Source organism: Lytechinus variegatus, chromosome 1 (genome assembly GCF_018143015.1).
Source record: "Lytechinus variegatus isolate NC3 chromosome 1, Lvar_3.0, whole genome shotgun sequence".
NCBI classification, from domain to species: Eukaryota; Metazoa; Echinodermata; class Echinoidea; order Temnopleuroida; family Toxopneustidae; genus Lytechinus; species Lytechinus variegatus.
The window spans coordinates 79,988,904-80,003,094 of NC_054740.1; the positions used below are offsets into that span (position 1 = coordinate 79,988,904).

Below are 14,191 nucleotides of genomic sequence, written 5' to 3' on the forward strand. Positions count from 1 at the left end.
TCCCGTAAGGCCACTGGTGATTTTTGTTTTGATGATTTACGAAAACACAAGTCTCAAAGAGTACCCTAACCAAAAAAAAAAATAAATAAATAAAAATGAATAATCCAAGGAGCGATTTGTGTATTTCGCCCTCTCTTTTTTTTCAACATCACGACACTGCGCATGACCAAATTTCATTAATTTTCGCTGCACTCCATGTACATATTTACCAAACCGGCTGAACTTGGAAGTACTACGAATGAAAAATAAAAACTTTACACCAGCGAAAATTCATACTAGGCCTACTGCAGTTTCTCAGCTAACGGTGAACTATATTTTTTTGAGGAATAGGACATGTTTCATCGTATATTTGGTATTAAGGTAGGTCCCAAATATTTTTGATATTAGTATATGATATAGATAGTGTCTATGAAGCAATCTGTTTGAGAAATATGTTATGAAATCAATAAGAACGTACTTTTTACAGTAAGTTTATCGTTTTAATGATTTGCAGATTGGCAGAAAAGAAATTGGGGTGCAGCGCAGATTGCAATATTTCTGCACATAATTCGGCTCATGTGCACTTTCGCACCTGGGCTGGGAGCCGTTTCATAAAGCTGTTTGGGCATTATCGTGATATTGGGAACCACCGTTCACTTCATACAGCAGCACTTTATTCAGTCACACGTAGTCTTGAGGACGCAATGATGATGATTTTTTTAGATATGTCATATATTTCTTCATCATTGACGTCTTGACACTCTCCATAGTGCCTTCAGCGAACGACCAAAACAAAGATGGATTCCCCCCAAAAATCCATCCTTTTAAACCGAATTCAAGAGCATTCATTTAATTTTATTAATTCTTACACCTTCCTACGCCTAATGCGTAGGAAGGTTTTAAATATTACTATTTAAAAAGGCAGTGTATACAGCCACACGCGTGTGTCTTTACCATCCAGCCACACGCGTGTGGTTATATCCAGAACACCTATCTGTGGATACCGCCACACGCCGCCAGTAATAACAGTAAAACACGTATGTAGGTCTGACCGTCTATATCACGATCAAAATAACCTCATTTCTTCATTAAATTCTTACATTCTAAACCCCTTTGATATCCTTAGATCGTTTCAATTTCATTCTCACCGTCTTCTCTCCTTGCTTTTCTTGTCTTGTTACAAACGGTCGTCTGTTTAACAGCAAATTCTCTTTTTCTACTTGTGTCGATTCTGGCTTCCTTCGCGGTGGCAGACCCATACAGCGTTAGCGCAGCGCAGTAGTAGACATACACAGTTTGTACCAAGCGTTAAGCATGCACGAATCCCGAGTTTCGTACGTACGCACGTACGCGCACATAGCCTAGAGTCAGTAGAGAATCGACACAAGTAGAAAAAGTGTGGAAATTTGCTATTTAACAGGCGGCCTTTTGTAACAAGACAAGAAAAGCAAGGAAAGAAGACGGTGAGAATGAAATTGAAACGATTTAAAGAAATCAGAGTGGTTTAGAATGTAAGAATTTAATGAAGAAATGAGGTTATTTTGATCGTGATATAGACGGTCAGACCTACATACGCGTTTTACTGTTATTACTGGCGGCGTGTGGCGGTATCCACAGATAGGTGTTCTGGATATAACCACACGCGTGTGGCTGGATGGTAAAGACACACGCGTGTGGCTGTATACACTGCCATTTAAAAATGTAAAAATGAAGATTTCTTACCTAACTGATGCCGCGTAGACCCCTCGTTCCACATGTAAACAACGGAAATACAATAGCGTCGACCCTTGAACCGCTTATGTATGACGTACTTCCGGAAAGCAATGCCGTCTTAACGAACAATTTAGAGATAAAAAATCTTATTTAACAAATATTAGAATTTATTTCGTGATCATAAATAATTCATATCAATATATATAAATTATTTATGATCACAAAATAAATTTTAATATTTGTTTAAATAAGATTTTTTATCTCTAAATTGTTCGTTAAGACGGCATTGCTTTCCGGAAGTACGTCATACATAAGCGGTTCAAGGGTCGACGCTATTGTATTTCCGTTGTTTACATGTGGAACGAGGGGTCTAAACGGCATCAGTTAGGTAAGAAATCTTCATTTTTTTTACATTTTTAAATAGTAATATTTAAAACCTTCCTACGCATTAGGCGTAGGAAGGTGTAAGAATTAATAAAATTAAATGAATGCTCTTGAATTCGGTTTAAAAGGATGGATTTTTTTTGGGAATCCATCTTTGTTTTGGTCGTTCGCTGAAGGCACTATGAGAGAGAGTGTCAAGACGTCAATGATGAAGAAATATATGACATATCTAAAAAAATCATCATCATTGCGTCCTCAAGACTAGTCACACGCACGGTTCCCCATTTCCACCTCTAGACCTTATCGCAAATAGCGTCTGTCACGTGAGGGCGTCTGTCATCGCAGAGGATCACGGGATGCGAAAGGGGGTAAACGCAGAATCGGCTTTTGGGAAGCCATACAACGCCATATGTTTTGTGCAGTGTCACTCAAAATCCAGGCCTTTTTAAAAGTCTGATTTCTTCGTATTTAAATTAATACTTTGGATACTTGAATGTGGATTTATAAAACAATCTATGTATCATGATTGCCAAGTGAAAGTATGAACTCAATACTCACCGTATTTTCGAAGTTTTATGGGGCTAACTTGGGAAGATTTTGTGGGAAAAGTGAGACGGTGATTGCGGGTCAATGCCGATCGACTTTAGAAAAGAGCACGTCGGCGATCCCAATTAGATAGCAAATTTTTCCATTAAAGAATATTCATGAGAATCATAATGTAGACCATATATCTCCATATAATTTAGCCAAGGCTCGACATTAGCGGTGGCCCGGTGGCCCGGGGCCACCAAAAATTCATCTCGGGCAACCATTATTGAAAAAATGTTAAGTTTTGGTGGCCCGAATCGGGCAACCAATAATTTTCGAAGTAGCGCAATTTTTCTCCCGATTTTGCATGCATTTATCAACCTTCTACAGTTAAAATTGCAAGCCAATTCGTCATGCGCCTTTTTTGTTAATCTACACACAAATACACACACACAAAGAGTGCATAGTCATGACAGTATGTAGGCCTACCGCTAGCATACAGTAACTATTATTCAGCCGGCGCCGCCGGCTGTCTGGCTGAGCTTTGCGCATATGAAACCAATGCAGCAGCTAGCTGTGCACGAGCAGACTATTCAGACCAAGGGAGCTGCGATACGAAATGTTACTGCTAAGAAATCTTCCCCAGAACTTTGGAAATGTAGGTCAAAGTCACATTTTACACCAATGAAATGCCCTTCTACAGTCCATATTACTGAAACCTGATTAATTGCAAGCATTAAAAGGAGGAATTATGACCTCTCTTTTCACTCAAAAAGACCGATTTCCAAATGCATTAATACACATAGGTGAGTACATCACAGTCCCATATGTGCATTTGTATGTATGTTGATAGTTGGTTTATTTCGAAGCTGTGTCTCTTTGAGCCAAAAATAAATAGGCCGCTCTTTCTTTCTTGTTTACAAATGACTTCTTAAACCACTCTTAAGGAAGTAAATACTTTGGGAAGGCATTTCATTGATATGACATGTGATTTTTTTTCCATCATTTTGTCAAATATAGGGAAGGAATTGTCTCACTGTTTTTTCCAGATAACTTTTGCCATTTTATTTTTTTCTTTCATTTTTTTTCAGTGATTAAACCATTTATACCCCTTCCCATTGAAAATACCTGATTAAAGAACATGTTTCTACTGAATAATAATAATTTTCCCAATTTTTTGTTAATTTTGTTTTATTTATTTTTCTTAAATTTTCTTTTGTTTTTCTCAAATTTTTTTTATGACCTGTTCTTTGTTTTTTTCTTTCTTCATTTTTTCTTTTGTTTTATGCAAAGTAAAATAACAGCAAGCACGATTTATATACAAGATGTACAAAGAATAGTGTTAGTGATTGCAGAATATTTCAGTTTGTTTTATTCATTTTTAATTAATGTTTTCTTTATAGTTTTCGGGCCACCAAACTTTATTAGTGGGCCACCAAAAAAAATTATTTGAAGGTTTTGGTGGCCCGAACGGGCCACCACCAAAAAAAGTTAATGTGGAGCCTTGGTATAGCTATATAGTTTTTGTTATTTTGGGGCAAATATAGTCCTCCTTTGCAACTCGGGCTCTTTTAGTTTGATCATACAAGCTCTATATAGGGGGTGAGACAAATCTAAAGTATATAAAAAATAAGCTATGCAGTATATCTATTTATTTATATATATATACATAATGAAGGACATATAAAAATGACATGCAGATTAAATAAATCCCTGAATTTGAAACATCCCTCCAACTCTCTCTGTAATTTTATTTTGTCTGAAACTTAGTAGATGATGGATATTTAATTCATATAAATGATATATATTCCATTCTTTTGATAAAAAAAATCTTATTTCAACATTTACATCTTCAATTTATTTCATCGCATTCAGTCACTTCTCTTACAGATCACCTTCCTCATTAATTTTCTTTTTGTATCTTATTTTTCTCTCAATATATTTTCATCTATTCTCATTTTTTCTCATTATTTCATTCATTATTTTGTCTAAGCATGCCAATAATTAAACTTCAGAATGTCCGACCACGATCCTGAATAATATGCAACTATTATGTAGCCTACTCTGTGGAGAGAAAAAGAAAACACAGCTCGGTTTTTAGGCCTACTGAATAAAATCATGATTGAGATAATTATTTATGAAACATGTATTCTTGACTATCGATTGATATTACAAACATACATAACTAGAATAAAGTAATCAAATGTACTGCAGAGTTTGTTTTATTGATCATCATTTTATTTTTGCTGAATTGGGGACTAGTTTCCTCCACTGCCTCGCCGACGTACACTGTCCCCGGGCCGAGAGTGCATGCCCACTGTCCATGCATGCAAGCACATTGCACAGCTGCTGCGCATCTCAAAACACGCACAGTGCGCGAAAATGAAAGAAAATTATACTTTTCTTCATAAAATCTGTGGTAATTCTTGCAGCTATAGACAGCACATCTATCTCTGCCACCCATGATTAAGAAGAAAAGTGATGTTAGACTCTGAAACAAATGTGACGGGCGTTTACTGGAAGTTGGCAAAATGTTGGCTGCGGGCGTCGATCGTATTTTGATACACTATGGAAATCGTACACTTTATTGTTGGCTGCTTGCGCTCGCATGGTCGCATCAGGTCGCATCAGGTCGCATGGTCGCATCACAACAGCGGCGCTATTGCCCCCTTTGCGATCCATGATCCTTTGCGTGAATCTATTTGCGATAAGGTCTATTCACTTTGTACACAAGTGCGCGTACACAAATCTATGACTATGACATTAGTATGGCAGTGAGTCCAAACTTCGCGCGTGTCCATACTTCGCGGACGGTCATTATCTAAAAACTAGCCAATATCCTTAAAATCTGACATCATCAACGTGAAAAGCGACCCACCTAAAATCACCCTTTGGTGAAAGTTTCTTTAGGATGAGTTCAGTATTCATGAAAATATTGGCAAAAGATCGGCAAATTTGTCACCGCTAGCGCCTGTTTTGAAGAAATCAACAAGCATCACCATGATCACGATATCACCATTTTGCAAGCAGAAATCTTCGAAAATGTGGTACTAACCGATTCTATAGCATTTGCCATCAACCTGATATAAATATTTCACTTTTTGAGCTTGAGTTTTTGTTTAAATCTCCACAAAAGCTTTGGGACGCGAAGTTACATGTAGGTCACACTTTTTCTGAACTGTTTTCCAGCACAGCCCGCATTCGCCGATCGGAATAGAATTTTGAGATCGCGATACCGGCGAAACCCCTTGACCTACTTCACATTTTCGTCCATGATTTTATAGTTAACGATCTTGCCGTCAATGTGGTAACTATTTCTTGTATTGGTTTTGTATAAATTATGAATATTTTGTGAAAAAAAATAAGCCTGATGAATATTTTTTAAAAGTGCGCAAAGTTTGGACACCCCATCATATGAGTGGTTCCCAAAACCAACGATTTGGCCTCTGTAAGTTAAAAGTGAGCCAAGGAAGTTAAGAACATTAGCAGATTGGTGATCCTTTCTTTACCTTTACCCAAGATTCTGGAAGAGTGCACCCATGGCTACATCTCTGCTACCGACTACAGACTAGCCTGGCCTGGAGGCGTCTGGCAAATATCTGGGGAGTGAAAGTCATAGGACCTATACATAGGCCTACTGACTGTACGTATGGTCACTCCCCACTGACGCCTGGGACCCCTACCTAGTCTTGAGGATGCAATGATGATGTTTTTTATAAGCTGTCATATACTTCTTCATCATTGACGTCTTGACACTTTAGCCATAGTGTCCTAAGCGAATTACAATAATAAAGATGGATTTCCCTAGGTCCTATGAAATCCATCTTTTCATAAGATGAGCGCTCAAAAAACGTTAATTTTATTAATTTTTACACCTTCCTACGCCTAATGCGTAGGAAGGTTTTGAAAAATGTTAAATAAAAATGTCAAAAAAAGAAGATTTCTTACCTCACTGATGCCGTGTAGACCCCTCGATCCACATGTAAGTAAACAACGAAATACAATAGCGTCGACTTTGAACCGCCTATGTATGACATACTTCCGGCTAACGACGCCGTTTTGAAAAACCATTTATAGATAAAAATTATTATTTTAGAAATAATAAAATTTATTACGTTATATAATAATTTATTAAATGCTACAAATTATAATTACGAAATAAATTTTATTATTTCTAAAATAAGTTTAACATGCCCTATCTTGAAAAAGACAACCTTTTTACATGTTTTTGGGGTCGCGCATGGTATCCACTTGTCAATGTAAGTGGCCCCCCGGGAGTATCACTGAACATCCTGTGCATGTTTCAGGTCACATGAACAAGGTCATTGGTCATTTAAGCTCAATGAACTTTAGTTGACTCATATTAGGGGTATTACATGTGGTTGAATTGTCATCAGAAAGTTAAAATATATGATGGGGGTACCTAAAGCTACGCACTTTGTTTTCAAACAATAAAAACTGTCCCAATTTTCAGATTTCACTTATTTGTGGCAAACATTAAGATCATTAACCAAGAGGAAAATATCGCAAAACTCACTAATAGGAAAATCCCGCCGTGTTTTCCGAACACCTCTTGATTTTGCTGCCCGATGTAGAAGGAGTCATAAAGCTATCGCACTCGATTTATCATGCAAAAAAATAGTATTTCCTGTGCCTCAGTTTCTAAAATAAATTCAAATTATTATAGGATAAAATGAAATTAAAGCGAATATAACTCCAAAATTCCAAACAGTTGTTGGTTTTCTCTGCATTTAAAGATTTACGGCAGCCTCTGTAGAAAAAATTGAATAGGAATCGTTCGTCATTCTGCAGTCAAAGTTCCACACACAGAGTGCGCATTTGCCATAAAAACTGCATGCGCGATGAGTGGTGCGTAGCTTTAGGACCCGCGCAGCTTTAGGACCCCCTACCATAAAAGTAACAATAAGTTGTAATATAAAAATATAGGTGGTCTTGCCTTAAGATACAAGTATCAATTGTAAGGCCTGCCACTCTGAGGGCATTTACATTTACCTCCCGCACAACAACCCACAACTCTCAATTACCCCCAGACAAGTTACTAATACCTGATTAACGTTTATGATTCTGTCTTGTTCTTGTCCCTTACCATTTCCAGATATGACTGACTTGACAGATGTAAGGAAACAAGAAAAATCTCAGATGATGTTACCCAGAGATCATGCAAAGGACATACTCCTACTTGGACTATAAACAGAAACCCTCTGATCAGTCACAATCTCTCATACTTTATATTGACTTGTGATCAGATATAAAAGGTTTTCTTTCTCCTGTTTGAGCTGAAGATAAGGAAGGGAGGGGTTCAGCATGGACTCCATCCCAGAGGTCATACCGATGAGGAGTTATAATTTTAGGAAGGTGGGTCCTTTTTCTTCATTTCAGTTACAGATTAAACATTGTAATTTTGATGTTTTCTTAACATTTATATTTAGTGTGTCTGGCAGACATGTTGTCTGTTCTCACTCTACATCGCATGTGAATTTAGATCATTAACCGTGCTTGATTTAAATACCACAACTACCACAACAAGGTTATTTAATTATTTTATTTTGCAAGGAATATTCTTGATTCATACAACTGCATTAATGGCAACTTTATAACAGACTCGATGTGCACATTGGATGATACACCATGCCACCAGGCCTAAATGGCCTTTGAAAGCATTGATTTAATATAAGCCACCAATAATTGTATTCCTAACTATAATACTTATATTTTCTACTGCAGGCCAAACTGAACTCATCTGTGGCTTGGCTCCTTAGCAAGGCTTACAGTGATAGAGAAGAACCACCTGCAGATCTTCTTGATCCACTTTATCAAGACAATGTAAGTCAAATCACATTTTAGATGGATGTTGATCAAGGCTTGTTGATGATCATGGTGATGATGTGGAGGATGAAGATGACATTGGTGATGGTGACGCTATTGATGGTGATGGTGATGGTGATGATGATGGTGATGATGATGGTGATAAAGAAGAAGATATGTTGTAATGGAATTGATTGGTGATGGTGATTATGATAGCAATGGTGATTACAAAGGTGGTACAGTAGTTGAGATGATGATGGTGCTGCTTGATGCAGATATATTATGATGTTAGTGATGGAGATAATAATCAGGGGTGTGAAAAATCAGATTTTTTTTATCTGATTTCAGCTGAATTTCAGCTTATATTTGGCTTTCCTCAGTACAAAAAGTATGGGAGCTCTTTCTTTTTCAGACTTTTCCAATACTCTTGGTCAGCTTTTTTCAGATATTTTTATTTGTGACTACTCACACCCCTGAATAATGGTTGTTCTATAGTTCATGGTGCTGTTGTTGCAATGGTGGGGGGGGGGCCACTTACATTGACGAGTGGATACCATGCGCGACCAAAAAAACACGTAAAAAGGATGTCCTTTTCACGAAAGGGCACGTTACGTACGTAACGTGAAAAGGGTGTCAAAAACACAAAAATAATGAAAAAAAGGGTATCTATTTCGCTAGTAAAATTACGTGTTTAGGGTCGAATTTGCGGGGATGATAAAACAAAATTAAAATGTTTTATAAAGGATGTCCTTTTTGCCCCAACACTACGTGTTTAGAGTCCTATTTGCGCGAGGTGTAGAAGGTGGGGTCGTACTAAACCAAATAAGGTAAAACCGACAACCATAGGACCCGTAACAATAAAAAAATTCCTTTACTTGTTTAGGGGTTCATTTCAGGAAATATTTGCCAAGAGTATCGTTTTGTTTCCAATACTTGTTAAGGGTAGTGTTTCACACGCCAATACTTGTTAAGGGGTGCATTTTCAGAATATGGAAATTACGTGTTTAGGATGCTTTTCGAGACCCCATGGTCGCGCATGGTATCCACTCGTGAATGGAAGTTGCCCCCCCGGGGATGAGTACTTAACGTCAGTTTTGTTGATGCTGCTATGACTAGTTTTGTGCTCCTTGAAGTGTGTGCCGACCGAGTAGCACACCCAAAAAATGCGAAGAGAGCTGCGCGAAGAACGGTTGTGGCTTCATGTACGCTTAAACAGTTTCATGATGCAAACTTTCAAAGCATCTTGAAAACCACATGGCAGAGTGGTTCTCCAAAGTGGTTTGCAAGACGAATATTGATTTCAAGACCGCTTCAAGCTTTCCATATTACGATAAACTGGTTTTCACTAAATTGGTATCCACTTAATTAGTTTAAGGAAGTAGATGAGAATGGGGTCCAAGCTACATTATGAATGGATATCTGGCAGGAGTAATTCCTTGCATGCACTGAGTGCTGGTGATGGTAGCTCGAGCTAAAGCCGGGGTAATAATAGCAGCGCTTTGTGTATCCTCAGGCAAAAAGTGCTTTATAAATCCAGCTGTTATTATTATTTATTAATACTGAAACATTTTTGTCACCCAACCCTATTTTGATATTGGTCCAACTCTGGACTGGTCTGGTTCAATTAGGCCTTGGCCTCTGAGGTCTGAAATCTTGAAGTATAGTACATGTACATGGCTTACATACCTACATGTACATGTAGCATTGCATAGCATTGCACTCAATCACTGACTTCTGCTGATGTTCATGATGGTCATTGTCATGAATACAGGTTGTATGATGAAGATGGTGATGATGATTGATCGTTAAAAAAACGGTCTATGGAGATGATCAGTGCTCAAATGAATTTTTGATGAAAATTGAAAATGACAATGACAGTCATCATTATGATAATGCCAACCTTTTTTTAAGTGTTTGCTGCTTTTGAAATTGGGTGTACAGTATTTCTGAGAGACATATGACCGCTTTGTAAAGGATCATGTCTGATAAAGTCTGAATTTTCAAGTAACATTGATGTGATAATGTCTTATAATTATTTTGCCTGTCTTGATAGAAGTTTCCTACCTACATTGTATACATGTACAAGTGCACATACATGTAAACCAATAGTACTGATAAATGATAATGATTCAATATATTTACAATATTATGGTTTGGTTTTGCTTCATTGAGGAAGTAGAAAAACAGAAGTCCCATACATAATAGTGCTGTGTTTACAGGATTGAAAAATGTGTGAATTTATTATATGTAACATACCCTTCATTTGAAGGGGAGACTGACCTACATACATGTAATACATATTGATTTGAATTTAAAGTATTGAATAATAGATTGCACACCCATTCTCAGAAAGAAAAATGGTTTTCCAATTTTTTACCTCGTCAAATGTTAGGGTGAAGACCATGTCAAACCATCGGTCATCTACCAACTTGCATCAGGAGAGCTGTACAGTCGAGTGTGTTCCAATATCTTTCCTCCTACCATCCATCCTTGGGATGGACATGTAGCCATCATCCAAGGTTTCTCCAGGAGAGGAATCCATGTGGTGGATGATCGGAACCAGCCAGTCACGGAATCTATACTCTCACAGACTCAAAAAATTAAACTGGTGAGTTTATAAGGATTAAGTCCTGTCTACATCTACCTAAATGTTTTGATCAACTACATGTATGCCCGTACCGTACATTATTTGTCTATTTTTAGTTCATTTGCGTGATTTGTATTTATTTATTGTAGGTAAGGTAATTCTTTTTTTTTCACTTCAGAAATTGTCAGAATTTAGTTTCATTTCCTCATTGATTTCTTCATATTTTTCTCTTTCATCATTTATTTTATTTTCTTTGAATTTTATTTCATTTATTTTATTATTATTTTTAGTGTGGGGGGGCATGAGTTGTTGTTTCCCTCTCAATTTACTGATTTGTATTCATATGCATGTAGTTATTACTATAGTTATTACATTTCAGTCATGTTATATAATCCTTGGACTGACCATTTGGTCCAGACTCCCTTTCCCCGTGCCTTATGATAAAACCCTGAAATGGGGGTTTTAGAAACTGACTACAAAGGATAAAAGGATAAAATATGGGGTCTTGGGAAATGAAAATATGGGGCAGTGTGAAAAATAGGTTCCCCCCCTTTGTAATTTGAGTGATAACATACATGTACTAGGAAAATTAATTATAAATGCAAATGCAGTTTGATTATTTATAGACATTTTGTTCAGTGATGCACAAATCCTATGGACTATGGAGCCTCTGGATACATAATGTACAGAGCTACCAAGTCTCACGAATTATGCGTGAGACTCGAGCATTTTGGACTCTTGTTCATCCCCTCAAATCTCTGTCTCACGCAACTATCACAGCCTATCCCCATATACATTGTGATCTCACTTAGATTCATAGAAAATCTCACGCATAGCTGGTCTTTGAACTTGGCATCTCTGAATGTATATCATCCCATGATACATTATCTATCCTGTCATTTCTTTAATTGTTTGGTTTCAATAGTATGTAGTTGCTTGTTCACTTTGGTTAAATTTGTAATTTTTTAAAAAGTAATTTGTACAAGGACATGAAAATTGATGCATTTTAGTGATGTAACCCTATTCTGTGGAATATGAATATGGAGGTTTCACATTTGCAAGGAAATACATATGTGTCCATGATGAACTCTATACATTTACACAAAACATGTAAGAAACGGTCAGCTGACTTAGGCCTATGTTCTGAAAGAACGAATTTGTATATTAGTTTCACTACATGTACTTGTTTACATGTAATTTTGCTACACATAGCATTACTGCATGTACATGTAATTACACATGTGTAATTAGTTATGTTTCAAAGAAAACAATGGATGGGCGTGAGTCCTTCTAAAAAGAGGCAGATGATTCTGTCTGCAGGAATTTTTTTTATTAGTAACTGTGCCTAAATTATCATCTGGCACAGCCAGCAGCCGGCTGCATAGTCAGTGTATTAGTACAAGTGTGAGAAAGAATAAAGTGAGTCATGGACGATGTGCACACACAGACATGTACACACAGGGAATATCTACATACATGTATTCTAGACATTGGAGGTACCGGTACTTGTACATTGCACATTCGGTCTTGCCTGTGAACTCAAACAGTATGGATTGCGTGGGGGTGCAAGTGCATTTTGTGCAGCATTGGTGCATACAAGACAGGGTGCAACTCACAATTTTCACTGTCATTACATGGAAAGTGCATTACGAATGTCCAAATTTGTTTGAATATTAAAATCGATCAGTCCATTGACCTACACATGTACATGTACAGTGATTTTCTGCATTCCTTGATGACCGTGTACAGTGTCGGCCTACATTATGCAATTTGTTTTGGGGCTTGATTTAAATTAAAATATTTTTTCAGGTTGTAAATTTGATTTGTTTAATGTTTTCCAAATACACAAGGTCGAAACACTTTACAACAATCAATGTATAGAAAATACGTGTAAGGCTTGAGTACAAGACAGTGTACATGTAGGCCTACATAAGTACATGCCTGTACCTTCATAATAAGATGTTTCCAGCTTCTTTCATTTCTAAGTTTTCTCCTGCAGGCTGTCATTCAACCCCCCCCCCCCACCAAATCCTGATAAAGATGCAAAGAAGCCTGGATATTTTTTTCATTTGAATTTGAGATGGAAAAAGAATGTTTGAAGAAGCTGGGAAGTCATACAATCACCCAGTATTGTTGTCTACATTGTTGAATATCAATTTTGTCTTATGTGGTACAAGAGTGTAATGCTCTTTATAATTGTCTACTGGACCTTATTGAAATCTTGATCCCTCCTGCTAGGCTTGGTACACATTTTGAATACAGAGAGGTGAATAGCCATTGATTTGTTTACTACCCAGGGGTCTGGTGGCAAGCCCCCTGCACAACCATTACATGTACATGCATCAGTATACAAATACACAAGTCATCAGTATGTCTTGTACAGTTAATATGTTGGTCAACATGACTGACATTTTATGTTTATACATTACCTGAATACTACAAACGTTGTGCATCATTCAGTGCACATTACATGTACTATTCTTACTGTTCAGTACCTTTTTTTTTCTCAAATGATTAAACTTGCCTTTGCTATTTTGGGGCCCATATATGTATATCGGCCTACTGCCTGTAATGGAGAATGAATTTATTAATATTTTTTATTATTTATTTCATGACAATTCAATATCAATACAAAATACATATGTAAGTTGCACATATACATGTACATGTAGTACTGTACAATACATACATGCCCACATGAATATTTTACATGTACATGTACATGTTAGCCTACATACAATGTAGGCATGAAAAAACGTCATACACCTACATGTACCATACCATGCAGATGCCCACATGTACTCATGATAACAAGGTTCTATTTTGTTTAATTATTGTAAGTACATTTTTGTGTCATAAGTGGTGTGGTTCACCCTATAGGCCTGCCTACGTGTACATGGAGGCCTAATACGACTTGCCTACAGTGTACTTCCCCAATTGCAGTGATATAATATAAAGTATTCATTGTAACGGTGGGGGCCTTGCCAGATGTGTGGGTGAGACTTCACACATTGTGTATGCCAGACGAACAATTGTCATGACCTTCAGATATGCTTTCTACCCCGAAATTGGTACATATTTGACACAGATTGCATAAACATTTAACATCACCTTGCATGTGTATAGACTATGCAGCTTTGTTATTCCTTTGTTTTGCTAATATTTTATTCTTTT

The 14,191-nt window shown here is 37.1% G+C and overlaps 1 protein-coding gene across 8 annotated transcripts in view; it reads left to right on the forward strand.

The window, feature by feature from the left end:
• Nucleotides 1–251: 251 nt before the first annotated feature.
• The window catches only part of LOC121424507 (calmodulin-regulated spectrin-associated protein 1-like), a 52,892-nt gene continuing 38,952 nt past the window's right edge, over nt 252–14,191 (forward strand). For all 8 annotated transcript variants that reach the window (XM_041620222.1, XM_041620261.1, XM_041620253.1 and 5 more), the window contains exons 1-4: nt 252–360; nt 7,721–7,980; nt 8,350–8,448; nt 10,823–11,038. In XM_041620222.1, coding sequence (XP_041476156.1) covers nt 7,930–7,980; nt 8,350–8,448; nt 10,823–11,038 — 366 coding nt within the window. In that variant the 5' untranslated portion in view covers nt 252–360; nt 7,721–7,929. The remainder of the gene's footprint in view (nt 361–7,720; nt 7,981–8,349; nt 8,449–10,822; nt 11,039–14,191) is intronic.